Source organism: Canis lupus, chromosome X, assembly GCF_048164855.1.
Source record: "Canis lupus baileyi chromosome X, mCanLup2.hap1, whole genome shotgun sequence".
NCBI lineage: Eukaryota > Metazoa > Chordata > Mammalia > Carnivora > Canidae > Canis > Canis lupus.
The window spans coordinates 1985110-2012169 of record NC_132876.1 but is presented as its reverse complement, the minus strand read 5'-3'; the positions used below and the strand labels follow the sequence as shown (position 1 = coordinate 2012169).

The 27060-nt window shown below is 56.6% G+C and overlaps 1 protein-coding gene across 3 annotated transcripts; it reads right to left on the bottom strand.

Moving 5' to 3' along the window:
* Positions 1-17765: 17765 nt before the first annotated feature.
* IRAK1 (interleukin 1 receptor associated kinase 1) lies at positions 17766-26904 on the bottom strand. 3 transcript variants are annotated; one of them, XM_072815938.1, is made up of 14 exons: positions 26744-26904; positions 26495-26662; positions 26250-26384; positions 26033-26136; positions 25677-25865; positions 25387-25451; positions 25074-25188; positions 24178-24296; positions 23381-23648; positions 22889-22954; positions 20973-21209; positions 19959-20379; positions 19430-19573; positions 17766-18897 (listed from the first exon to the last, which is right to left on the bottom strand). In XM_072815938.1, the coding sequence occupies exons 1-14, from the start codon at positions 26877-26879 to the stop codon at positions 18836-18838; spliced, it is 2229 nt and encodes a 742-aa protein (XP_072672039.1). In that variant the 5' UTR covers positions 26880-26904; the 3' UTR covers positions 17766-18835. The 3 variants fall into 3 exon arrangements, with proteins under 3 accessions (XP_072672039.1, XP_072672040.1, XP_072672038.1); XM_072815939.1 differs by having other exon boundaries at positions 23381-23588; positions 26744-26903; XM_072815937.1 differs by having other exon boundaries at positions 23381-23588; positions 26495-26896.
* Between the last annotated feature and the right edge of the window lie 156 nt (positions 26905-27060).

Sequence of the window (27060 nt, the reverse complement as noted above, 5' to 3'; positions counted from 1 at the left end):
TACGGACTGAGCCAACAAGGGCCCCCAAAAAGGAATAGAATTCTGATACACGTTTCAACAGGGATGAGCCTCGAAAACGTACTAAGTGAAAGAAGCCAAGATACCGAAGGACGCGCAGTGTGCGCTTGCATTCTGTGAGGTGCCTGCAGTAGGCAACCTAGGACGGTGGGTGCCCGGCTGGGGCGGGGGCCGGGGGTGGGGAGCAGATGTCTAATGGGGCCAGATTTCAGTTTGGGAAGATGCAAGCATTGAGGGAATGGATGGTGGGGATGGTCACGCGACCAGGTGAATGACCCGAACTTCAATGCCGCTGACCCGTACAGCTCCACATGGTGCAAGTAGGCAATTTTACATGCATATTTTCTCCCAATAACAAAGCAGAAGAAAAAGGTATTTGATGAAATTCGCTTCTCTTAACAATGTAGGAATCAGTGATGTGACTATTGCTGCAACAATCCCCCCCAAACAGCGGCTTAAAACAACGCCAAGTCTTTGTTACGCTTGCGAATGTACAGAGTGAGCAGGGCTCCTGTTGCCGTGGGTGGCACAGCCGGGCCCAGCTCCCAGAGGGCCGCAGCTGCCGTCGCCAAGAAGTGCTGGATGTCGGCCGGCGCTCAGCCGGGGCTCAAGGTGGGGGGCACATGCGCCTTTCCATGTGGCCTTCCTCACAGCACCGTGTTCCCCTCCAAGGGAGAGCGGCCCGTGAGAGGATCCGGCCTTGGAAGTCACTAGTGTCCCTTTGGCCAGACTCCATGTAGCCAAGGCACGGAGAGGCCCGCCCAGGGTCAAGGAGACTCCACCTCCTGGTGGGGGGGGGGTGGAAATGTTCTAGAAGAGCAAGTGGGACGGGAAATATTTACTCCAACCATATATTTTGTAAAGATTTTATTTATTTACTCATGAGAGACACAGAGAGAGAAAGAGGCAGAGACCCAGGCAGAGGGAGAAGCAGGCTCCCTGCGGGGAGGCCGATGTGGGACTCGATCCCAGGACCCCGGGGTCATGCCCTGAGCCGAAGGCAGATGCTCAACCACGGAGCCACCCAGGCGTCCCAGCCATATTTTTTTCAGGAATATATATTTTGGGGCCCCTGGGTGGCTCCGCGGTTGAGCGCCTGCCTTCGGCTCAGGGCGTGACCCCGGGGTCCTGGGATCGAGTCCCGCGTCGGGCTCCCTGCATGGGGCCTCTTCTCCCTCTGCCTGGGTCTCTGCCTCTCTCTCTCTCTCTCTCTGTGTGTCTCATGAATAAATAAATAAATTCTTTAAAAAAAGTTAGAAAATGTAGCGGAGGACCCCATTCTGTACCCATTTCCTGTAGCAACACCACCAACGAGAAAAACCAACCAGTACGCAAGAGAGCTGAGGTTTGTATGTGATCAAGTGCCATTGGGTGAGATGTCAGTCGGTGACCCCGTGGAAGGGGCTCGTCCCCTGCCCCAGCTCTGACTGTGGTGGCACTGAGCCCGGCGGGCGCCCCTTATCAGCCAGGGCAGGGTCCCGTGGTCCCATGTGCTAGAACCATCTTGCCAGCCTGGGCTCCCATCTCTCCACTGGGCCTAACTTGAGACTGGGCCCCACTTGCTCTCCAGGGTTGTGGGATGGTGGCACCGGGTTGGCCCCTTTACCCAGTCTTGGGAGGACTCTCAACTCTGTAGAAGCAGACACATGTGATGATTTAAGTTTTACCGGCGATTAATTGCCCCTCCCTTCGGTTATGATCCCTCCTAAGATAACAGAGGCCACATCCACTGCTTTTCAGGATCCTGTAGTTATTCTCATTCTGGTTCTTAATTGCAGTGGTGTTCTTTTTTTTTTTTTTTTTTTTTTTTTTGGTGTTTGTTTTCAAACATGACCCTTGTACCCAGTGCAAAGCACTCCCCTGCCTCACCCCTCGGCCCTGCCTACCCCACAGTCCTTGCTGCTGGTGGCCCTTCAGTAGGGGATCCTCGTGGGTAGGAGCCGGCGAGACAAGCACTTGAAACCCACCACCTCCTGCCAAACGGGGGCTGGGCCCTCCGGGGCCGCTGATGGCTGCAGCCCCCTGGCCCTGGGAGCTCTCCCACGCCTGCATGAGTCAGGGGGACTCGAGCAGGGGGCAAGCTCCCCGTTCACTCCCCTCAAAGTCACACCAGCTGACGCCCCTCATTGTCAGGACGCGCGTGTGACAGCTGGTGGTGTCGGGAGGGCCAGTTCTGCTCCGTTACACCCCTCAGCTAGCTCCAAGCAGAGGTGCCCCCCCAAACGCAGCAGCTTTTGACCTCAGAATGTGAGCTACCCGGCCGAGAACTGAAACCGTAGATGATCACCCAGCCTCTGGTCTCCCAGTACTCACATGCCTTCACCAGGCCAGGAAATTCTCGTCTGGGAAGAGGAAGTTGAAAATAACTTGATTGTTTATTTCAGGAACTTCCCCAAAATCCATTTATCCAAACATGAAATTATTCAACTAGCCCTCATCAGGGTAATACCCTGGCGTCCCACAGGAGAACACGGGCTCGCCCAGTGGGGTTTTCAGAGGGCCCGTGCCTTGAAGCGTCCACCCATCTGGGACAGCTTCTCCCAGTGCCCATCACGTGCGCTCATGGAAGCTGCCACCTTAAACCAGGCCCAACAGCCCTAATTAGAGACACCCCACCCTTGACCTCACACTTCCAAGAAGCTTGATTTTGCTTGGCCTCTAGGGGAGCGGGAGCCAGCACTGGCCCAGGGGGCTCAGTTGAGAGATCTGAAACCACCATCCTCTCCTAGGCCTGTGTTAAACCACGGTGGCAGCAGACGTGGCTTCCTGTCCCCGTGAGGAACACGTCCAGGACAGGTGTCCCTTCTCATGCCGTCGTCAAAATGGGTGAGAGCAAAGTAAACTGGCTTCTGGCGCCAGGACACGCTCATTCCCGGAAGATAAGCCTGCGGCCCAACGCTTCTGGAGCGCCTGCTGACTCATGCTCTAGGCTGCGTCCACCAAGCCACTGTGATGATGTCATAACCCCGGACTCTACGGCTCTGAGCGTTTCTTGTCCTTCCCTCTGTCGAGGCGGTGTTCTTCCTCATTGCAGAGAGTCCGAGAAACTCAGCCTGGCTTGATCAACAGGTTTTTCCGGTGGTCATTTCAGGGGCCCCATGGCCAATAGGTACAACCGGAAAATGAGGCGGGGACCCCCTTTATGACCTCTGATGGCTCTGGTGGCTCTGGTGGCTGCGCACAAGGTAGAAAGACACCATATACGTCCTCAAAGTCGGTTGTGTTTGGTTCCCAAGTTAATTAGCCAAAGATGCAGAGTAAGGTCCAAAGCCAGGGCAGGGCCTCCGGGTGTCGGAAGAGTCGGTTCTTCTAACACTCGAGGCTTCCCGGGCTCGCCACCTGGAGTCACTGCCTCTCTGCAAGCCGAGAACCATTTATTTAACTCGACCATGGGTTGTGCCTGTCTGGCCCTTTATTTTTTTATTTTTTATTTTTATTTTTTTAAGATTTTATTTATTTATTCATGAGAGACACAGAGAGAGAGGCAGAGACACTGGCAGAGGGAGAAGCAGGCTCCGTGCACGTAACCCGGGTCCCCAGGATCACGCCCTGGGCCGAAGGCATGTGCTCAACCGCTGCGCCACCCAGGGATCCCTTATTTGAATTTCTTCCTCAACCCAAACTTTATTTACAAGGATGTTTTAAAAGTTCCAGTTGAAGGGGTGCCTGGTTGCCTGAGTGGGAAGAGCATGCCACTCTTCACCTCGAGGTTGTGAGTTTGAGCATCCCCACTGGATGCAGAGCCTACTTAAAGTAAATAAAATATTTTTAAAAAAATTTCCAGTTGGAGATTCCGCAGGAAGGAGGTACTATCTTTTCCCGGTTCATCCTAATTTCTTTGCATTGCAGTCGGTGACATGTCGCATTTCCATATCTTGGAATCGGGTAACATTTTCTCGGTGGCAAACAGCGTGGTATTTTTCCGACTGTTATGCGTATGCTTGAAAAGCGTGTATTCTCTGTTCGTTGGGTACAATTCTCTGTGTATCGGATCAACGTTGGTCTTTTTTTTTTTTTCAACGTTAGTCTTTTACCTAAAACATTTAAACGTTAAAAGATAAACTCATAACAAAACACGGATGACCTTTCAAAATGATCTTGAACTGGGAAAAGCCTTTTGAAGCCTGATATCGCAAGCCAGAAGCCGTAAAGAAACAGATTAGTAAATTTTTGCATGGAAACCACCACAACCAAAGTCAAAGACACATCACAAGCCGGGATAGAATATGCACAACCCATGTGTGCACAAATCAAGGTTATGCTCCCGAGTATGGAAAGAACTCTCCCTACCAATAAGGAAAAGTTGTGGAGGGGCAGCTGGGGGCTCAGTGGTGGGGCATCTGCCTTTGACTCAGGGTGTGATCCTGGGGTCCCAGGATCGAGTCCCACATCTGGCTCCCTGCATGGGGCCTGCTTCTCCCTCTGCCTGTGTCTCTGCCTCTCTCTCTCTCTGTGTGTCTCTCATGAATAAATTTTAAGAATCTTAAAAAAAAAAAAAAAGAAAATGTTGTGGAAATCTGACCACAGAAATGACTAGATTGTGCCCAGAAAGGAACTTCGGGGCTCCCGGGTGACTTAGTCGGTTGAATGTCTGACTCTTTGCTTCGGCTCAGGATATGATCTCAGGGTCATGAGATCGAGCTCCACGTCATGCTCCGTGCTGAGCGGGGAACCTGCTTGAGTTTCTCCCTCTGCACCCCGCCCCCTTGCATGTGTGCACACGTGCTCTTTCTCAAATAAATAATTCTTTACAAAGAGAGAAAGCAGCTTCGAAGTCCGGTGAAGACAGTGAAGGCGTGCATAACCTCTTTCGTACTGAAAGAAATGCAAGTAAAAAGCAAACTATGCTTTTTCATGGATTCGAGTTACAAAGGTGAAACTTTGGCCCAAACCCAGTGTTTCAGAGGCCTTTTCGGCTACATCCAGCAAAATGACCGAGTAATCCGGCTTCTAGAATTCTCAGCTAGAGATGCCCTTGCTTAAGTGTGCAAAAATACACGCCCGGAGCTCCTGGATGGTTTAGGATGGCAAAAGCACAAACAGAAAAACTGGAAAGGGGGCAGCCCTGGTGTCCTGGTTTAGCGCTGCCTTCAGCCCAGGGCGTGACCCTGGAGACCCAGGATCGAGTCCTGCATGGGGCCTGCTTCTCCCTCTGCCTGTGTGTCTGCCTCTCTCTCTCTCTCTGTGTGTCTCTCATGAACAAATAAATAAAATCTTTAAAAATTAAAAAAAAAAAGAAAAACTGAAAAGGACCTGACCCTCCGCAGGGTACCGGTCGAATCTATATATGCTGCATTCACACAGCGTCTGCTCTGCGGGAGGACAAAAGTAAGGTTCATCTGTGCCACGGGGAACAGCCTCAGTAGAGCCTGGAAGGTGCAGGATTGTGAGTGTGGCCTGAGTCATGGGAGGCGACGGTGAAGGCTCGTGTGGCCACTCTTGCTGGGGGAGAGTCCAGGCTGGGAAAGGGAGAGAGGGTTTTTCTTCTTCTGTACTGTTTGGACGTCTTTGTAATGCACAGGTATTTTTAAAAGGAAAAGTTGTTGTTTTTTTTTAAAAAAAGGACTCTAAAAATGTTCTGGCTAGAAAAAACAAATGGCCACATGGTGGCCGGGAATGGGACTCCCTGTGATCCCAGGTTGGCTTCGCTCCCAGCCTGCTCACTGGTTGCCTTAGAAACCAGCTAAAAGTGGGGGAGTCAGTTATCTCGGGTAGCCATGAAGGCAGTGACTCAGCAGAACAGCCAACCCAAGAGGGAGGTCTCCATTCACTGCTGACTTTCGTTCTCTTCTGCAAAAACAACAGCGGGGGAGGACTTGTGGCGTCACATTTGAAGCCTGGTGAGGTCATGCAAGATGCAGGGGGGAGAGCAGTCGACCCCCTCCCCAGGTGCTCCCAAGGCGAGCACCGTTTCTCTGTCGTCCTGTGCCGAGGACACCACGGTCCCCGTCTCTGTGCCAGCCTGTCCTTTGGCTCTGCTTAGTACACAGCCTTCATTCGAGACCCTCCTGCTGCCAGTGTAAAGCTTCCCCAAGGTTGCTACAGCAACTGGTGGCGGATCCACCAGGAGCTTGGCTCTGGGAGATATTTAGAAAAAAACGAAAGCAAACCAAAACAACCCACCCGCCACTAGTGGTGGAACCGAATATGGCTCGTTAACCAGGCGAGAGAGAGGCTAAGGGACACAGGTGGGAAGCGACTTCTTTCACGGCCTGGGCACACATCTGTCCTAAACGAGGGTGAACCAATGGCACCGATCAACATCTTATTATTATTTTTGCGTGTGAAGCGCCCCTGCTGTGCTCATGTTGACAGAACCGAGGGCCCAGAGGCTGCACCGTGCGGAGCTCCCTGCAGGGCCGCAGAGGAGGCCGCAGGGCGAGGCAGGGGTGGGTGCCTGCGGTGCGATGACAGATGACAGTGGCCTGGGCCCAGTACGGGCCGCGCAGATGGCACCGGGCAAATGGGAGAGAGATACGCAAGGAAGAAGGCAAGATGTGTTGGTTCTTTGGTGTTGGCTGTGCGTGGGGTGGGGGGGAGAATCGGATTCTGGCCCCGAGAGGGCACAGGAGACTAATCCTTAGAGAAAATAGCTCTAAAAAGTTGGACAAAATGTACATTTTGGAGAACAGGAAGCGAAGGCATGACCCGAGGTGAGGGCGGAAGAAATACTTGGAGAGATCGTGGCCGAGGATATTCCGAAACCCCAGATTCGAGGAGGTCACAGCATTACAGACATTGAACAGCACAGCCGTGGAGCAAATGACAGGCAGGCACCTCGCAGGTAAGGCGCGGAGAGTCTCGGACGGGGAAGGACCGGCCAAGGGAGCCGGTGACAGGCCGGTGAGCCCCGACCGCCCTCCCAGCGCAAAGGCCAACAGGTGATGGACGGCACAGTGTCCCTCAGGGGCTGGAACAGAAAGGCGCCAGCGTGGACGTCTGTACCCAGAGGAGTGGCCTCTCCAAATGAAGGCAAAAATAATAAAAAAAATAAGTGAATAAATACATGCATACATAGAAGCAAAAGAAATAGGTTTCCGGCCAAGGATGGGGCAACTCGACGCTAGCGGGCCTGCCCGGATTGTGGGATGCTGCGGGTGTTCCTCAGGATGAGGGGAATGGCCCTACACCTGAAAGGATGCTGCACCATCGGTCCCTAGGGCCGTGCACTAGGTGGCTGTCATCAGTCGGATGCACAGTGCCGAGCGGCGGTGACAACAGGGGAAGTCGGGCCTCTTCGCGGTGCTGGTGGGACGGAGCATATCTTCATGGAGCTGCTCAACAGCCTCGCAGGTGCCCCCGGCCCTCCTGAGGAATTCAGGAAGGACACGCACGTTTGCCCCGGAGCGCGCTCGTCACGCACGTGTGACTTGAAATACGCTGATGTCCACGTGGTGGGACCCGGAGAGGGGCTCTGGCAGAGTCCACAGGGCAGCCGAGGTCAGAAGGTTCGTTAAGGTCTCCTAGAGCGGTGCTGCTTTTCTTGACCCAATTTTCTGCCAAGAAATGAAGCGATCTGGGGATGAAAGGGGGGGAAGGAGGGAGGGACCCAGGATGGAAGAACCGACCCGAGGAATATATGTGAGTAAATGGAAGTAAAAATGGACTGTTTAAAATAACAGGGGTAAAAAAAATAAAAAATAAAAAATAAAAAATAAATAAATAAATAAATAAATAAAATAAAATAACAGGGTAACGCCTCTGGGGGTTTGAAATATATGAAAAGAACAGTGTCAAAGGCAAGGGGGAGAGGGAAACGCAGGGCTGCATGATGGTCACCCTGCAGTCATCACACAGGGACACTGAGACGGGAAAAGGAGGAAGGCGGGGAACCAGGAGCAGATGGGGCCCAGAGCTCCTGCTGGGAGGACGGAAAAGTTCTGGGGTGGAGGGTGCTGGTGGCTGTGCCGCACTGTGAATATTTAGTGCTGCTGAATTGTATCCAAAACATTCCAATGATGGGTATTGTCATGTGTATTTGGCTACAATAGGCACACACGCGCGTACACGCGCACACACCCATATTGGTAAATACATTAAAATGTCAATGGACAAACGAGGATCGCAAGGCTGGATTGAAGGGGGAAAAAAACCCCAACAAAATGCTGCTTAGAAGATGCGGCCTATTTTTTTGAGATACTGTATTTTTCAAAAACAGTTGATGGAGGGACAGCCTGGGGGGCTCAGCGTTTAGCGCCGCCTTCGGCCCAGGGCGTGATCCCGGAGACCCGGGATCGAGTCCCACATCGGGCTCCCTGCATGGAGCCTGCTTCTCCCTCTGCCTGTGTCACTGTCTTTCTCTCTGTGTGTCTCTCATGAATAAATATATAAATCTTTTTTTTAAAGATGATTTTATTTATTTTTTTAAGACTTTTTATTTTTTTTTTTTTTTTTTTTTTTTTTTTTTTTTTTATTTATTTATGATAGGCACACAGTGAGAGAGAGAGAGGCAGAGACACAGGCAGAGGGAGAAGCAGGCTCCATGCACCGGGAGCCCGACATGGGATTCGATCCCGGGTCTCCAGGATCGCGCCCTGGGCCAAAGGCAGGCGCCAAACCGCTGCGCCACCCAGGGATCCCTTTTTAAGACTTTTTAATTTATTTATTCATAGAGACAGAGAGAGAGAGGCAGAGACACGGGCAGAGGGAGAAGCAGGTTCCCTGGGGGGAACCGGGTGTGGGACTCGATCCCGTGTCTCCGGGATCAGGCCCTGGGCTGCAGGCGGCGCTAAACCGCTGCACCACCGGGGCTGCCCAATAAATAAATAAATCTTAAACAAACAAACAAACAAAAACAGTTGCTCGAGGTAGAACTGATATAGAAAAACCGCGCTGGTGCTTAAAGTGCACACTGTGAGGGGGGGTCTGGGAAAGCATCATCCCCCCAAGTTTCCTCCTGGTTTCCTCCTGGCTCCGGGGAGCCCCTCCCTGCAGCCCCCGACCCCCCCAGGCGGCTGCTGAGCAGCTTTGTGTCCCAAGAGAGAAGTCTGCACAGCCCAGAGCTGCGGGTGGGGACGCGCTGCTGTCACCCTGAGTGGTCACTGTGACCGCGGGGCGTCCCCCCCCACTGCTGAGTGGTCCTCCGCTGTGCGGACACATCCTTGCTCGTCCGGGCGCCTCCTGTGCACTGGGGTGGCTGCCGCCGTCTGGTGTTGTGCCCAGAGCCCCTGCGACCACTTTGTGTGGATGGCGAGGTGCGTCCTACAGGCCGGTCGCCGCCCGGGGTACTGCGCTGCCCCACGGTCTCCGGAGCGGGGAACCACCTGACACGGGGCGCGTGGGGGGGGTGTCCAGGGGCCCAGGTCTATAGGGCAGCATGTAAGTCTGTCCACCCGAACTGCCCGAGGTGGTCATGGGGAAGACCCCAGACCTCCCGTAGGGTCACAGTACCAAAGCTCGTGGTGTGCGTGCGGCAGGACTGAGCCCAGAAGGTTCTCTGGTTCGTGGGGCAAGACAGTGTTGCCCACCCGCTGTGGCACGTGGAGGAGGGCGTCCGATGTGAGCCTGCGCCCGAGACAGAAGTCACTTGGACACCTAGCATAGACCTACATTTAAAAGCTCAAGCAGCGAAGCATCTAGAAGTCAAAGGACACTATCTTCAAGACGTTGGCGTAGGCAAACATCTTTTTTTAAAAAAATTTTATTTATTTATTCATTTGTTAAAATATTTTATTTATTTATTCACAAAGAGACATAAAGAGAGAGGCAGGGACCCAGGCAGAGGGAGAAGCAGGCTCCCTGCAGGGAGCCCGAAGGGGGACTCGATCCCGGGACCCCAGGATCACGGCCTGGGCTGAAGGCAGCACCAAACCGCTGGGCCGCCCGGGCCGCCCGGCAAACCTCTCTTAAATGGGGGGCAGAAGGCTGGTAGGGTGGGCCCCACTGAAATCAAGGACGATTCATCGGAAGGCCGCGCTAGGAGAGGGAAAAGGCGAAATCTGGCGTCCGTGGCACACGGGTCACCCAGGAGCCATGTCCTGGCCACTCACTGAGGTCCGACCCGCTAACAAGAGGGACGACCCCCCCCACCCCCGTGCAGCGTCAGGGACGTGCACGCGCCTCCCGCACACACAGGGCCAGTGAGCAAAGGATGCGGCATTCAATGTCATCGGTCGTGGCGGAAATGTAGGGTCACCGCGGTGACACGGCCTGTCACCCTGTCTGAGTGGCCGCAGGTCGAACACGCTGACCAGGTCAAGTGTTGCCGAGGACGTGCAGCATCTAGAGCTCCGCACACCGCCGGGGGAGGAAAGGGGCCCAGCCGCTTCCGATACCGTCCGGGAGGCCACCCCGGTGACCGCTGACCCGGCGTGCCCACTCCTGCCACGTACACAGCTGCCCATGTCCGGCCACAGGACTAACGTGCGTGGGGTCTGGTGAGTGGGAGTGAGGTAGTAGGCACTTGTTATGCCCTGATGGCTGCTGGGGGCCACGTGCCCACCAGGAGCAGGGGCCAACCTCCTCGTTCCAGGCCAGGTGTCCTACGAGTTCGTGATGAAGGGCGCACCCTGGCTCTGCAGACCACCCATGCCATCAGCTCATGGATATGGTGACACAGGTGTCACCTGCACGATTACCCTCTGCCCTGTGGCGGGTCTACCTCGCAGACCGAGGCCGGTGCAACACCCAAGAGGAATGGGGGCTCACGTCACCAGGGCATGCGTGTCCATGGCAGCTTTATTGACCCCAGCCCCAAACTGAATGCAACCCTGACGTCCATTGACGGGAGAAGGGACAGGGCCGCCCGGGTGGCCCAGTGGTTTAGCACCACCTTCGGCCCAGGGCCTGATCCTGGAGACCCGGGATCGAGTCCCGCATTGGGCTCCCTGCATGGACCCTGCTTCTCCCTCTGCCTGGGTCTCTCTCTCAAGAATAAATAAATAAAATCTTTTAAAAAACCATGCAAAACTGATGTATGTATGTGGCTCTTTTGTGTGAGGGATCTTTCTGGAATGTCAGAAGTGCCCTTGTACTGGTTTTAAACATGCCCATGTGTTCTCTGGCACGCCTCCCACCAAGAGTTGGACTGTACTGCCTTTCCCCTAGAGTACGGACTGGCCTGAGCAGCCAGCTTCTAAGGAAGAGCGCGGCAGAATGCAGGCCACGAAAGGTGACACAGCCCCTCCCAGGCTCTCTTAAGACACCCTTAGAACCAGCTCCCGTGCTGGGAAGAGGCCACCTGGTATGTTTAGGTGTCTTAGCCCCAGCAGGGTCCTCAGCTGACAGCCAGCATCAACTACCAGACATGTGTGGGGAGCTTCTGGATGGTTCCAGCCCCCAGCCTTCAGACCACCCCAGCCGCCATGGAGTGGAACCGATGAGCCATCCTTTTAATTTTTTTTTAAATTTATTTTTATTTATTTTTATTTTTTATTTTTTTTAGCCGATGAGCCATCCTGTCCGAGCCCTGCCCACATTGCAGGTTTGTGGGCCAAATAAACGTCATTGTTTCAGCCCCTAAGTTTTGGGGCGGAGTGGTACATAGCGATAGACAACTGCGCAGTCTACCCAGTGCCTGCCGACGGCTGTCTACGCACAGGAAAAGTCACTGAGCTGTGCAGGTACAGTTTGTGAACTTCTCGACTTTTCAGTTGTACCTGCTTAATGACGTCTATCGCAAAAGCCTAACTTCTGAGGATCTGGCTTGGATGGGAAGGTGGACCGTGACGGTGCTGCCACCCACTGAGACAGGAAGCTTCCGGCGACTGGGAATCCAACTTTCCATTGTCTCATTTCGGCTTGTGATAGCTGCGGGACATCGAAGAGGACGTGTCTGGTACGCAGCTGGAAGTCTGGGAGGAAAGCTCAGGGGAGAGTTCATTGTTGGGGATGTCATTTGGGAATGACCCAAACAGGTGGTGTTTAGAGCCCTGAGAATGAGTGAGGTCAGCACAGGGCTGAGTGGGCCCAGGGTGCTCCCCCGGGGACTCCTCTACAAACAGGGGGGACTGTTGCAGAGGTCGCAAGAGGAGGGCCGGCTGACCCCCATTTTGACCATGAAGTCAAAGGGGCCACTTGATTTGGCAACATGATTACTGGTGTCCTTGACATACCACTCTGGTGGAGGGGTGGGGTGGAGCCAGACTGGAAGGAGTTGAAGAGGGGCACGTGGCTGGCTCAGTCAGTTAAGTGTCGCTTTGGGCTCAAGTCATGATCCCGGGCACTGGGCCCCACATTGGGCCCCCTGCTCAGTGGGGAGTCTGCTTTTCCCTCTCCCTCTGCCCCTCCTCTCCACTCATGCTCTCACTCTCAAATAAATAAATAAATAAATAAATAAATAAATAAATAAATAAATCTTTATGTGTGTATGTGTTTTTTTTTTTTTTTAAATGAGTTGAAGAGACAATGTGGAGAAGGAAACAACTATTTTGAGAAATTTAGCTATAAAGAGGGACGGGGTGCCTGGGTAGCTCAGTCCGTTAAGCATCCAACACTTTTTTTTTAAAGATTTTATTTATTTATTCATGAGAGACACACACACACACACAGAGGCAGAGACACAGGCAGAGGGAGCAGCAGGCTCCACACAAGGAGCCCGATGAGGGGCTTGATCCAGGGACTCCAGGCAGATGCTTAACCACAGAGCCACCAGGCGTCCCTCTTTTTTAAGATTTTATTTATTTATTTGAGAGAGAGAGAGAATGAGTGAGAGAGAGCAACTGCACAGGTGTGGGGAGGGGCAGAGGGAGAAGCAGACTCTCCATTGAGTGTGGAGCCTTACATGGGGCTCGATCCCAGGATCATGGTCTGAGCCAAAGTTAGACGCCTAACCCTCTGAGCCACCCAGGTGCCCCTAGTATCCAACTCTTGATTTTGGCTCAGGTCATGATCTCAAGGTCGTGAGATAGAGCCCCACGTTGGGCATCATACTGGGCATAGAGTCCGCTTGAGAGTCTCTCTGTCTCCCTTTCCCTCTGCCCCTCCCTCTCCCCCAAAATAAAATAAAACAGTTTCAAGAGGAACAAAGAATCGGGGTTGTGACTGGGGAGAGGTATTGGGTCAAAGGAGTTCTTCAAGAATGGATGCTACTGGGACATGCCTGATGATGCAGGAGAAAGATGAAGTGACCTGAGGAGTGAAGAATCGCTCAGAACAGACAAACCTGGCATTCTGGCCACGGTGGGATAACAAATACCAGAATAGCCTTCTGCTTGTGAACAACTCAAATACTAGGCAAAATTTTGAAAACAACTGGCAGTGCCAGGCTGTGATGAGAAGGAAAGTAAATGTAGTGACCCCAGTGAGCAGCCTGGACTTCTGCCTCAAGGCACTTTTCAGATCATGGTGCAGGAAGGAGTCTCCTGAGGAGAATCAGTGGTCTCCGTTATTAGAGCTAACAAGCCAATAGTGGAGGAAACAAATAGAAGACCAGAAACATGTGATTAACCCAGAAGAAGTCAGGGATGGAGGAGAAAAGGAACAGAGAACAGATGGGATGAACAGAAAACAAATAGCAAGATGGTAGACTTAAACCCAACCATTAAATGTAAATGAATTAAAGAGACCAATTAAAAGGCAGAGATTAAAAAAGACCAAACCTCATGCTGTCGATAGATGCATTTCAGATAAAGACACAGACAAAGGTCCGCCTGGGGGGCTCAGCGGTTGAGCGTCTGCCTTCGGCCCAGGGTGTGACCCCGGGGTCCCTGGATCGAGTCCTGCATCGGGCTCCCCACAGAGCCTGCTTCTCCCTCTGCCTGGGTCTCTGCCTCTCTCATGGATAAATGCATTTAAAAAACTTTAAAAAAAGGCACAGACCAGTTAAAAGAACAGAATGGAAAAAAAGTTCCATCAAGAAATAAACTAAGCATAAGGAAGTTGGAGTGGCTGTACCAGACAAAGCAGATGTCAAAAGAAGGATCATTACCCGAGATAGAGAGAAATATTTCCAGATAAAAAAAGACTCAATCTATGAAGAAAACGCAATGGTCCAGGGCACTTGGGTGGTAGAGTCAGTCAGTTAGATGTGGGACTTCAGCTCGGGTCGTGACCTCAGGGTCCTGGGATCGAGCCCAGCGTTGTGCTTCCCCACTCAGCGGGGAGCCTGCTTCTCCCTCTTCCCCTGCCACTCCCCCTGCTTGTGCTCTCTCACCCTCTCTCTTCCTAATTAATAAAATCTTTAAAAAAAAAGCCACACAACAGTCCCAAATGTGTATGCACACACGAGATCTTCAAATTTGATGCAGCAAAATCTGACAGGATCAGAAGGAGAAAGACAAATCCACAACCACATTTGGAGACTGTGATACTTCTCTCTCAGTCTGCCAGAGAGACCTGGAAGAGAAAATCAGTAAAGATACCGAAGACGTGAACAACTCTCTCAACCACCTTGAGCAAATCGACTTTTATAGAATACGCCACCCAACTCAGAATACCCACTCTTTTCCAATAAACATGGAACATCCACCAAGCCAGACCATATGCTAAGCCATAAAACAAGTCTCAATAATTTTAAAAGAAATGAAATCAGACCAAGTAAATTCCCTGTACTACAATATAAAAAAAACAACAACACACATACACACAGCAGAAAGATAGAGGCAAAATCTACAAATATTTGGAAATTAAATGCACTTCTAAGGAAGTCATTGCTTAAAGACGTCATCACAAGGGAAATCAGAAAACATTATGAACTCAATGATAATGAAAATAGAACATATCCAAATGCATAGAATGAAGCTAAAGATGTTCTCAAAAGCGATTTATAGCTTTAAATGCTTATGTTAGAAAAAGAAAGGTTTATTTTTTTAGATTTTAAGTCGTCTCCATGCCCAATGTGGGGCTTGAGCTCATGACCCTGAGCTCAAGAGTCACATGCTCCCCTGCCCGAGGCAGCCAGGCACCCCAAGAAAAAGATTTAAAATAAATGATTTGGGAACACCTGGGTGGCTCAGCGGTTGAGCGTCTGCCTTCAGCTCAGGGCGTGATCCTGAGGTCCCAGGATCGTGTCCCACATCAGGCTCCCTGCATGGAGCCTGCCTCTCCTTCTGCCTGGGTCTCTGCCTCTCTCTGTGTGTCTCTCATGAATAAATAAGTAAAATATCCTTAAAAAAGTAAAATAAAATAAATGATTTAAGGTTATACTTTAAGAAGTTGGAAAAGATAAGGAAATTAAGCCCCAAATAAGTTTTATTTTTTTTTATTTAAATATTTTATTTATTTATTCATGACAGACAGAAAGGAGAGAGAGAGACAGAGAGAGAGAGAGAGAGAGAGAGAGAAAGAGAGAGTCAGAGACCCAGGCAGAGGGAGAAGCAGGCACCATGCAGGGAGCCCAATGTGGGACTCGATCCTGGGACTCCAGGATCACGCCCTGGGCCAAAGGCAGGTGCTAAAGCACTGAGCCACCCAGGGATCCCCTTTATGTATTTTTATTTTAAAGTAAAATCTTTAAAAAATGCATGACTTCTCTTTTTTTAATGGTTTTATTTATTCATGAGAGACAGAGAAAGAGGTAGAGACACAGGCAGAGGGAGAAGCAGGCTCCCTGCAGGGAGTCCAATGTGGGACTGGATCCCAGGACCCCGGGGTCACACCCTGAGCCAAAGGCAGATGCTCAACCACTGAGCCACCCAGATGCCCCGCAGATAAGTTTTATTACTCCAAAATAAGTAAAGGATAAAGGGTGGAAACCATCAATAGAAAAATGGATAAATGATGGAGAAAAATCAGTGAAACAAAAACTTGATTCTTGGGATCTGTGGGTGGCTCAGCGGTTTGGCACCTGTCTTTGGCCCAGGGCTTGATCCTGGAGTTCCGGGATCGAGTCCCACATCGGGCTCCCTGCGTGGAGCCTGCTTCTCCCTCTGCCTGTGTCTCTGCCTCTCTCTCTCTCTCTCTCTCTCTGTGTCTCTCATGAATAAATAAATAAAATCTTAAAAAAAACTTGATTCTTTAGAACAACCAATAAAGTCGATAAGCCTCTATCTAGGCTGATCAAGACAAAAGGAAAGACAGAAAATACCAATAGAAGGAATGACAGGGGACAGGAGTGCAGATCCTATAAAGGGATGATAAAGGGGTATTATTAACTTTATGTCAACTTAGATACAACAGGCAAATTCCTTGAAAGACACAAATTACTGAAACAGACACATGAAGAGAGAAAATCCAAATGGCCCAAATATCTGAAAGAATTTACTTTAAAATTTTTATTTTTACATAGTTTCTGAACCGAACACGGGGCTCAAACTTAGAACCAGGATCAACAGTTGCATGCACTACCAACTGAGCCAGGCAGGCATCCCTAAAGGTACTGAATTTGTAACTAAACATCTTCCCCCAAAGAAAACTCCGACTCGAAGTGGCTTCACTGGTGAACTCATCAAATATTAAAAGTGATGCCAAGCATACAAAAGTCCTATAAGAACATAAGAGAAGGGAAAAATTCCCAATTTGTTTCATGGGGGCCCTGATACCAAAACCAGATAGACATTACCAGAAACCTGTAGGTCAACACCCCTCATGGACACAGGTGCAAAAATCCCCAAGAGATATTAGCAATGGCGAAAGACAGCATGAAAGACAATTTTGCATCCAAGTTTGAGAACAAGGCAAGGATGTGCATTCTCACCGCTTCTAGTCAACATTTGGTTAGAGGCTCTAGCCATCGCTATAAAGCAAGAAAAAGGGGGATCCCTGGGTGGCTCAGCGGTTTGGCGCCTGCCTTTGGCCCAGGGCATGATCCTGGAGTCCCGGGATCGAGTCCCACGTCGGGCTCCCTGCATGGAGCCTGCTTCTCCCTCTGCCTGTGTCCCTGCCTCTGTCCCTCTCTCTGTGTCCCTCATGAATAATAATTTAAAAAAAGCAAGAAAAAGAACTGAAGGGCATACAGATTGGAGAAGTGGTAACTGCCTTTATTTCCAGAAGAAATGACCGTGTATGTAAACTATTCCAAGGTGTTAACCCCAAACAAACAAAACCCAAAGAAACAAAAGTGAAAAACCACCAGAGCTTGGTTCATTCCTTGATTTTGGCACCAAACCCTGAAAACAAAAACCTGCTGGAGCTAACAAAGGAATCTAAGGGAAGCTACCGCATGCAAAGCCGTTATTAAAAACTCAGTTGCAAAAAAAAAAAAAAAAAAAAAAAAAAAAAAAAAAAAAAACTCAGTTGCAGGGGCGCCTGGGTGGCTCAGTCAGGTAGGCATCTGCCTTCTGCTCACGTCATGATCTCATGGTCCTGGGATCGAGCCCTGTTGGGCGTCCCCACTCTGCGGGGAGCCTGCCTCTGCTTCTCCCTCTGACTGCCGCCCCCCCGCCCCACTTGTGGTCCGTCAAATAAATAAAATCTTCATAGAAAAATAAATAAATTTTAAAAACTCAATTACATTTCCAGAAACTATCGATGATCAATTAGAAAATGAAATAGGGGCACCTGGGTGGCTCAGTCAGTCGAGCGTTGGACTCTTGATCTTGGCTCAGGTCACGATCTCAGGGTTGTGAGATCGAGCCTCGAGTTGGGCTCACGCGCTGGGCACGGGGCCTGCTTAAGACTCTCTCTCTCCCTCTCCTCCTGCCCCCCCTACCCAGAAAGAAGGAAAGAAAATGGAATAAAGATCCCATTCACCATAGCATCAAAGCCCGTAAAATACATGGGGGTGGAAACAAGAGCCTCCAGAGGACTTTTTTTTTCAGTTGTGTGCGGGTGGGGGTGGCTGGGGCCCCGTGGTTAAGGACCCCGAGCTGAAAAGCATCGGAAACACTCAGGCCTTTCAGTGCAACAAACTCCAAAAGCACAGCCGCAGATTGAAACGTAAGCTTTTATTCCTCTAGGACAACTTGGACTTCACCAACGCCTAGCTTCGTGGGCATGTAGTGTGACTCATGACTGCGGACATGAAATCATCGTAAGCCTGTGCTACCTTCGAACACGCTCAATTGCACAAAAGTGGACTTGCTTTGCACGCGTGAGTCCCGTCTTGTTTCCTGCCCCCCCCCCCCGCCCCATCCAGCTTTCCACCTGCCCGACTTCCTGGGACTTCGCGCGGTCTGGGTAGCACGAGGTCTGGGCCTAGCCCCACCTTGGGTCGTGGCTCCTCTGTCACAATCAGTGCCTGGGCCTGACACCGAGCCAGTGGCCTCCGGGGCCTACCCTGGCTTGGCGGCCGTCGGTGGGCGCACCCAGGGGTGGCCTGGCCAGCAGGCGGTCACGTTAGCCTTAGCTCCCGGGTCCCTGGTGCAGCCCGCAGACAGTGGCCTGGTGAGAGGGGACGGGGCACTGCTGGCCTCTCTGTGGTGTCCTACAACTGTCACTCGAGCCGGTGAGCTGAACCACGGGATGGCCACACCTTACTTTTCCAAATTATGAGGGGCCGGGAGGGCCCCGGGCCTCGTTTGCTCTGCTCTACAGAGCGGCCACTTGTCCCCAGGGCTCCGGCCAAGTGCAAAGAGAAGGGCAAAGGTGGGCCCCGCGCAGCTCTTGGGGGAGCCAGCTCCCTGCTCCGCCCCGCGCCGGCAACCCCGCTCACGTCTCCTCCCCGGCCGGGCGGCCCACAGCCCCACACGTGCATTCCTCCCACACCCCGGCACCCCTCCGACGATCACGGCTTTCCTGTCCCCCAAATGATGGAATGACGGCGGGCCTTACGACCTGTCCTGCCCTACTGACAGCTTCCAGCAGCCAGCCAGGGTGGCTCCGAGCCCGGCCCGTGCCCACGCCCCTGGAGCAGCTGGGGGGCTCCAGCACCTGCTCTCCCTGTGAGGAGGCGGCCCCCACCCCCCACCGCCCACGGGCTGCTGAGGATTCGAGAGCCATGAGAACTTCCGACTATGAGAACTTTGACTTCCAGGTTTAGGGAATGTGCCAGGTGCGCAGATCAGCTCTGGAATTCATCACTCTCCTCGGGCCGCGGCCTGTGCTGGTGCTCCCCTCCTAGGTCTGCAAAGGGGGGAAATGCCAGTTAGGAAACGGGGGCGCCCCCGGCTGCCGGGAGGCCTGGCTCGAGGGCCGGCCGCGCTTCCTTCTCAGCTCCTGGGCATTCTCGGGAATTAGGGCTTTCTCTTCCTAAGCAGCACTGCTTCCACTAGTCCCCGGGAGGGAAAATACCCGCTGGGGCTTTGTGTGTTCTGGAAGCAGGGGGCGGGGGCAGCTGGCAGCCCCAGGCTAAGGGGAGGCGTTGCTGTCAGGGGGACGTGAGGGCGCTCGCACAAGGCCTCGTCCAGAATACACAGCTTCCCGAAGGGAGGCGTGGGGGGCAGGCTGGGCTTCTAGCCATCGTTAGATGGGGTGGCCTGCCTCTGAGCCATCCCACACCCTCGGGGAGCAGGGGCCTTGTGCAGGCCCGGCTGGAACAAACCCTCCGCTGTTTGGGGCTGGCACGAGGACGCATGCCTGAGCGGCCCTGGAGGCCGGCCATCCAGCTGCAGCACGTCGCAGCAGCAGGGGCCCCAGAGGGGCCGGGGCCAGCTACCTGGGAGGGAGCTAGAGGACAGCAGCTGCAGGCTGTCCAGGACCCCGTCCTCGTACAAGGCCAGCTTCTGCACCATCTTCTGTCGGGCCGGGTTGATGACGATCTGCGGTGGCTGCGATGACGCGGAGCTGCTCAACAGTGATCCTGGCGGGGGGGGGGGTAGCCCTCTCAGCTGCAGCACCCACTGTCCCTGGGAAGTCCTCAGTGACGCTTCTGGCCTCAGCACTCTTCCCACCCCCAGCTTAGCTCCTGGCCCCCTTGGGACAGGAGTCCTCAGTGCCATCGGTGAAGGAAGGGCCTGGGAGGGGCCGGGCTGTCGCCCCAGCTCCTGGCTAGGCCAGGAAGCCAGTCCCGCATAAAGCCTTCCTTGTTCCCGGCTTTCAGGAAGTCAGCTCCTGGCCTCGTCTCACCCACCTGGAGGTCAGGGCTGGGAACCGACTAAGGACAGAGTGAGATGGAGAGTGGGCGCCTGGGGCTCTCCTCCCGAAAGGCTGGGGGGTCCCTCTCCCGGGTCCCCGCACCCAGGTACCTTCCACAGCTGTCAGCTGGGGCCCTGGGCCACCGCCCCAGCTCGGCTCCTGGCTGGCGCCCCCCCGAGCACTGCCGGCCTGCCCGAGGGGGGCCGCGGCCCCCAGGGTGGCCCCCTGCGCAGAGCTGCCCGGCAAGGCCAGGCCCGGGGGGCAGCTGGGGCTCATGTGCCAGGAACACAGGGCGGCGGACAGGCCGGACACACTCTCGTCGCTCTCCACGGGCTGGTTGGGGCCTTTCTGGAGCCACTCCGTGGCCTGGGCCGGTGCTCCCGACGGAGCCGCCAGGGGCTGCCGTGGGCTGGCGCCGCTGCTGGGGACGGACACGTACGAGTTCTCCTGCGGGGATGGGGGGCCGTGGTGGGCAGCCTCTGCTCCTGCCACTGCCACCGCCACCTGCAGCTTCTCCAGACGCTCGTACACCTGCAGGGGGAGACGGGGCTCTCAGGGCGCCAGGCCCAAGCGGGGCTCCCCCGGCACCCCCGGTCGGGGCACAGGGCCGCTCCGGGTCACCTGTGGCCTGTGTCGGGGCTTGGGCTTCCGGGGGCCCCAGGGACCGCGCGGCCGGCCTACCCTGCAGCCGGGGAAGCTCCATCCCTCGCCTGTTTAGCCCTGTCACGAGGAATGCCGAGCAGTCACGGCTGCTCAAACCAGGGCCGGAGAAGGGCTCTTCTCTGTCCCCTGGGAAGCTAAGCTCACGGCCCTGCTGCCCTCACAGGGGCCTCTGCATTCTCGACGGCAGGGGACAGAGGTGAGGGGCAGGAGACGCAGGTGCAGTGGCGCAGCGCACCCAGCACGGGGCGCCGTCGAGGCCCTTTCCCTGCGCGCCCCGCCGGGTGGGCTCGGGCCGCCCCAGCAGAACTGAAGGGCAAGTGGAAAAACGTCTGGAGACGCTGTCCCCAGAAAGAGGCCTGGCAGGTGCCACGCAGGGCTCGCTGCAGGGCGGCGCCGTGTCTGATGGGCCACCCCCCGCCCCGGGGGCCGCCAGCCAGTCACCAGTGCTCCCCCCGGGCTACCTGGGTCATGGGGGGCCTCCTCTTGGCCCGGCGGTGCAGGCAGCAGCAAGCCAGCTGGCCCAGGACCAAGCCCAGCTCCGGCGGGCACGGCCCGGGCCTGGGGTCCAGGTGCTTCTTACAGATCTGGCTGGCAATCGGGGCGGCCCAGGCATCCGTGGCCAGGCCTGCTTGGAGTGTGCTCTGGGTGCTTCTGAGGGTCACCCCGGCCTCCTCGGCCTCCTCTTCCACCAGGTCCTTCTGTGGGACAGACACTGTGAGCGTGGCCGCTGACGGGGCCGCGCCTTCACCCCATTCCCCGGGCTCTCATCACTGACTCCTGAGGGCTTTTTGGACACTGATTAAGCACCCATGGCGTGCCCAGCACTGCCCCAGGCCTGAGGGATGCAGCGACGGAGCACCCTGGGCCCACCTTCACGGAGCTGACCTCCTGGAGCGGAAGAGACACCAACAAGCCTGGAAACCAACGGGAAGCTTCGAGGAAGGGGCGCCTGGGCGGCTGCCTTCGATGCTGGGATCGAGGCCCACGCCCGGCTCCCTGCTCAGCGGGAAGTCCGCTTCTCTCTGCCTCCCCCTGCTCATCACCCTGCCCCTCTCTCGCTCACTCTCCCTCTCAAATAAATCGATAAAATCTCAAAAAGAAAAAGAAAGAAAACTTCCATGGAGAGGCCCACGGTGCTTTGACCAGGGCCTGAGCAAGTAGCACGTAGGAACCTGGGCGCCGGGATCTGAAGGCACAAATTGGCCAGAGGTCAGAGGCGAGCGGCAGGGGGGGCGGGGGGGAGCACCCCACAGAGAGGTACCCAGGGGTGCAGCCGGGACTGCAGGCCATCTTGTGTTTTGAGACTGGAAGGACCAGGAGGAAGCACCTGGGTGGGAAGGGACCTTTTGGGCAGGAGGAAAGGCTCGAACCAAGGCGCTGGGGCAGGCAGCAGGGCTAGCTGAGCTTGGAGGACAGAGGACACTGGTGATGGCGGGACCCAGGGAGTTGTGGTTAAGGGATTGGGCCTCCGCCCCAAGCCCAGGGGGAAGGCAAAGAGCCTTCCACACTATCTCTTGTTTGTTTTGCAACTTCGCTTAGGCCCTGGCACGGAGAACAAAGAGGAAGGGTCCAAAGAAGACCAGAGAAGGATCCCCGGGGAGCCTGCCTGGCTCCACCCACTGTGCCAATGGGATGTGCTGATGGATGGAGAAGGTGAAGGAAGCGCTCCCGAGGGGCTCCCCAGTTCCAGCCCTGACCCTCCGAGCCTCGCTAACGGACAGAGACAGCCCCAAGCCCGGATCAGGGGCAGCAGGAGGTAAACCAGCCCCAAAACGTAAAGAACAAACGTTGACCGAACGCATTCCGGGCCCTGGAATCATCTGAGCACGGCAGGTGCATGAAGCCTCTTAGCATGTGGGGCCATGGGCCCCGCGACGACCAGCAGGGCTCTGCTCCAAGACCACTGTCGGGCCGGGACCGGAACCCAGGCCTCCCGCCTCCTGGCCCCGTCCCAGCGCACAGTGAGCCAGACCGAGCCAGACAGAACCGGGCAGCTCCCTCCCAGTATGCAGCGCTCCTCAGCTCGCCTGACTTCCCACCGCAGCCTCCCCCAGGGCCCTGTGTTCTCTTCTCCCCTGCGCTTCTGGCCCCACTGGGATCTCCCCTTCCCCACTCCCAGCCCAGGTGGGAGCTGGAAAGGCCCATAGCATCTGCAGAAGAAAGACAGGTTTTTCCTCAGCAAGGTCAAGGGAAGCTGTCTGGAGCCCTGCCTACTTCCAGAGATGAGTCAGCAGTAGCAGGGGCTGGCTTCTGTGGGGCACTGCACTCCAGATCATTCCACCCTCCAGGGCTGCACCTGTTGGTTATCAGGAGTGGCGCTTCCCTGCCTCCCCTCTGCCTCTCTCCGTCCCTCCCTGCCCCAGCTCAGAACGCTCACCAGATACTTGGTCTTGGCACCCTGCGTCCTCACAGCCCTCTGGCCAGCCAGGGTCTCCAGCACAACCTGGAGAGGGCAGGATGGAGAGTGTCGCAGTGCCTCCTGGGATGGTGCTGCCCCAGGGCCTTGGCAGGGACGGCCATGTGCGGCGGGGCTTGTGGGGTGGACGGGGGCGCCCAGCCCAACGAGGCGGCCGAGGCTGACGGGGGCCCGGCCCTCGGACGGGCCGCCGAGGACTGGCTGCCAGCAAAGATGAAGCCACGCGTCATGGGGCTGACGCTTCGGCGGTTTGGAGGGCCACTTGCAGGGAAGGGCCGAGATGTGGGGCCGCGGTGGGGGCCGGTGTCGGGGACGGAGGGGCCCTGGAGCTGACGCCACGGTCAGCTTCCTGCCAGCTCGCTCTCTGGCCTCGGAGGGCACCACCCGGGCCCTCCTGCCTTTGCTTGGCCACAGCGCCCGCACCCCAAGCCAGGAAAGGGGCCGGTGGCTCACCACGCCGAAGCTGAAGGTATCCGTGTCCACGGCCAGTCTCCCCGTCTTGACGTACTCCTCGGGCAGGTAGGCCAGGGTGCCGCGCACCGTCCGCGTCCGGGCCACTGTGCTGCTCTGGCCGGGGTTGGCCCCTGCAAAACGGCTGAGACGGGCCAGGCCAAAGTCTCCCAGTTTGGGCATCAGTCTGTCATCCAGGAGGACGTTGGAACTTGCAGAGGGAAGGAGCGGTGTCGGGTGGGCCCGGGCCAGCGCCGCACCCCACAGTCGCCTGGCACCGACAAAACTGGACTTGGGGCTGCCGCCGGCCTGCACCTGGCCCATGGAAAGTGGCTGGCGCCGCCTGGTGGCCCGGCCGCAGGGTGCGGTGGGGGGGCTCCCTCACACAGTCTGGTCCCCGCTCATCAGCGGGGCCCACCTTGGCCTCTACTTCCACACCTGTCCCAGCGGGCCAGGTACTCAGTGACCCAGGGCCCCTTGGGCCTCAGAGAGCAAGTGGCACTGCTGCCTGCTGGCAGAAGATTCAGGAACATCATTCCCTTGCCAGAGTCTCTGCTCTTACCGCTCTTGGAGGCCCCAGGGGCCTGGCTGTGTCCCGCCCTCACCTTTTTTTTTTTTTAAAGATTTTATTTATTTATTCATAGATGCAGAGAGAGAAAGAAGCAGAGACCCAGGCAGAGGGAGAAGCAGGCTTCATGCAGGGAGCCCGACGCAGGACTCGACCCAGGGTCTCCAGGATCACGCCCTGGGCTGCAGGCGGCGCTAAACCGCTGCGCCACTGGGGCTGACCCTGCCCTCACCTTTTGATGTCTCCGTGGATGAGGCTGGGGCTGTCCTGATGTAAAAACTGAATGGCCCGTGCTGTGCCCAGAAGGATGTTCAGTCGCTGAGGCCAGGAGAGAGGGGCGCAGGCCTCGGTCTAGAGAGGCAGAGGGAGCAAAGGGGCACAGGAGAGGCTGGGAGGCCACTGTGCCTTGACCCCAAGCGCCCCTCCGCCTGTCACTGTGGCATCTAGAGAAGCCACTCCACTCTCTGGGCCTGTGTCCCCTTCTGGAAAACAAGGAGCAAAATCTCCACGAGGTACTTCACCAGAAGGTCGAGACTAAGCTATTCTAGTGCTTTGTAAGGCACGCCGAGGAGGGGCCCGTGGCCGGGGACGTGCTTCCCGGAGCCATCATCCAACTGGGCGCTCCTCCGTGCTTGGCGTTCACCCCTCGTTCCTGGGGTGACCGGGATGTGGTCAGGGGCACTGGCCCCACCTCCCCCAGCACGGCATGCTCGTCCTGGGAGCGGACGTGCCCCGTGTGTCCTGGGGGTGTCACAAGAGGAGGGCCAGCTGCAGATCCAGACGGTGCAGTCTGCCGCCCCAGGCCGCCTTTATTCAAGGGCGATGCTGACCAGACCCTTCAGCCACTCTGCTTGCAACAGGGACAAGCGTGAGTCAGGGCACTGGGTCAGTCACCCCCTTCTTAGAGGCGCCATGACCCAGGCGCCCTGGCCCGCAGGAACGGCCAGGGACAGAGCACAGGGAGGGGTGCCAGGGAAACTGGGGGCCCGCCAGGGCCCACAGCCTGAGCCCAGACCTCGCCTGCTGGTGGGACCTGCCCAGAGAGCCTGGGGCTGTGTGCCCCCTGCTTCGCCCGGGTGCTCCGGGTGCCGCGGGTCCGGGGAGGCGTGCCGGGCCAGGGAAGTCTACCTGGAAGTGCAGGCGGTCTTCCAGGGAGCCATTGGGCAGGAAGCCGTAGACGAGGCAGTAGAAGCCACTCTCGGCACAGTAGCCAGCAAAGTCCACAATGTTTGGGTGACGAAACCTGCTTGAAAGAGTGGGACCCGCTCTGGCCCCCGGCCTCCACCACGCTTTCCATGTGGACGTCGTGGGGGTGGGCTGGGCCTGACAAGCTCTGAGGGCCTGAGGGAGCCTGGTAGCATGCTCGGTGGTCCTGGAGGCCACTGGAACCCCCAGCTGACTCTCCCCGCGCCCCCAGCCAGGAGGGGTGCCCCCGGCTCACCGTGACAGTTGTTCCACTTCGGTCAGGAAGCTCTGCTTCACTGTGGTCCACTCCAGGTCTGCCCCCTGCAGCCCCCAAGGAAAACGAGGGCGGGGAGGCAGCGTGAAGCTCGTGCGGCCAGGCTCGATGGCCACTCTCGCTGCCACCCGTCCTGGGCCCAGCGCAACCAAGGTGCTGGGAGACCCTGAACTGGAGAATCAGAGGGCTGAAGGAGGGCCACGGGGAGGTGAGGGTGTGCGGACAAGCTGCCAGGGCCTCCGTGGGCGTGTGGGGGGCACTGCTACACCCACCTCCTTCAGCCTCTTCACCGCGTACAGCGTGTTCCTCATCACCGCCCGGTACACGCAGCCGAAGCCGCCCTCCCCGATCTTCAGCTTGTCCGAGAAGTTGTGGGTGCCCTGGGAGATCTCACTGAGGGGCCAGCAGAACGGAGAGGGGTGGGCTCCCTGCAGGAGCGACGCTGGGCTCTCTGCGCTGGGCTGTGGGAGGAGATGGAGGAGCAGGCGGGGGCCTCTGTGCCCGTCCCGGAGAGTCACAAGCGCCCCCTGCCCAGCTGCCTCCTGGCCGGCCCTCCTGAGCTGCCTGGGGTCCCCAGCAGCATTTTTTTGCTCGTGTTGACTGTCCCCTGGGGGTGGGACCCACTTACCTTGGTAGAGGAAGGGGCTGGACGTGGCGGTGGCGGCTGCAGGATGCCAGGGCTGTGGACAGGACCGAGCTCAGCCCCAGAATGGGTCTGGGAGCCTGGAAAAGCTTCACAAACACACCAGTGAGAGGCAGGCGGGCCGCGACGGTCTCCGGCAGCGGCGACGGTCAGGGCGGCCCTTCGCGAAGGTCCGTCAAGCCCGACACCCGGGCCCTCTTACCTGGGGACGGGAGTGTGGACGCCGACGCCGTCGGCAGCTTCCGGGGGCGGGGGACGTCGGCCTCACAGGGCGCAGGGGGGCTGCTGGGCCTCGGGGCGCTGGTGCTGGGGGGCAGGAGGGGGGCGGGCGGGTGCCCTGGGACGCCGGGGAGGGAAAGGGCGGTTAGGCCCGGGCGGCGGGAGGAGGAGGAGCCCCGTGGGAGGCGCCCGGGGGCCGGGGTCGCGGGGGCCGGGCCGCGCGCTCACAGGCCGTGATGATGTCCCGGGCGCGGAGCAGCTGCAGGTGCGTGAGGATGCTCACGAGGTCGGCCACGCGGGCGTTGCGGTTGATCCAGGGCCACAGGACGCTGGCCGTGCGCTGCCCGGAGCGCTCGCACAGCCGCAGCTCGGTCTGGTCGCGCACGATCAGGGCGGCTGCGGGGCGGCAGGCGTCAGGCCCGGCGCCCGGGGCCCGCGCGCCTCCCGCCCCGGCGTCGCCCGCCCGCCGCCACCCACCGAACTGGCACCAGTCGGCGGGCTCCAGCGCGTCCATCACTTTGTAGAAGCGGCACATGACCCAGGGCGGCACCTCGTACAAGAAGTGCTGGGCGCCGGGGGCCGCGGGGTCCCCCGGGCCCGGCCCACCGGCCATGGCCGCCGCCGCCGCCGCCGCCGCCGGCCGGGCCTCCTGGGGCCTCTCGAGGCCGCGGCGGGCGCGGGCCTTGGCCGGCGGGTCCGCGGACACTGACTCACTTCCCCTTTAAGCCGGCCTCGTGCGGCGCCCGGCGGGGCGGAAGGGGCGGGGCCCGGGCCCGCCGCCATCTTGCCCGCCG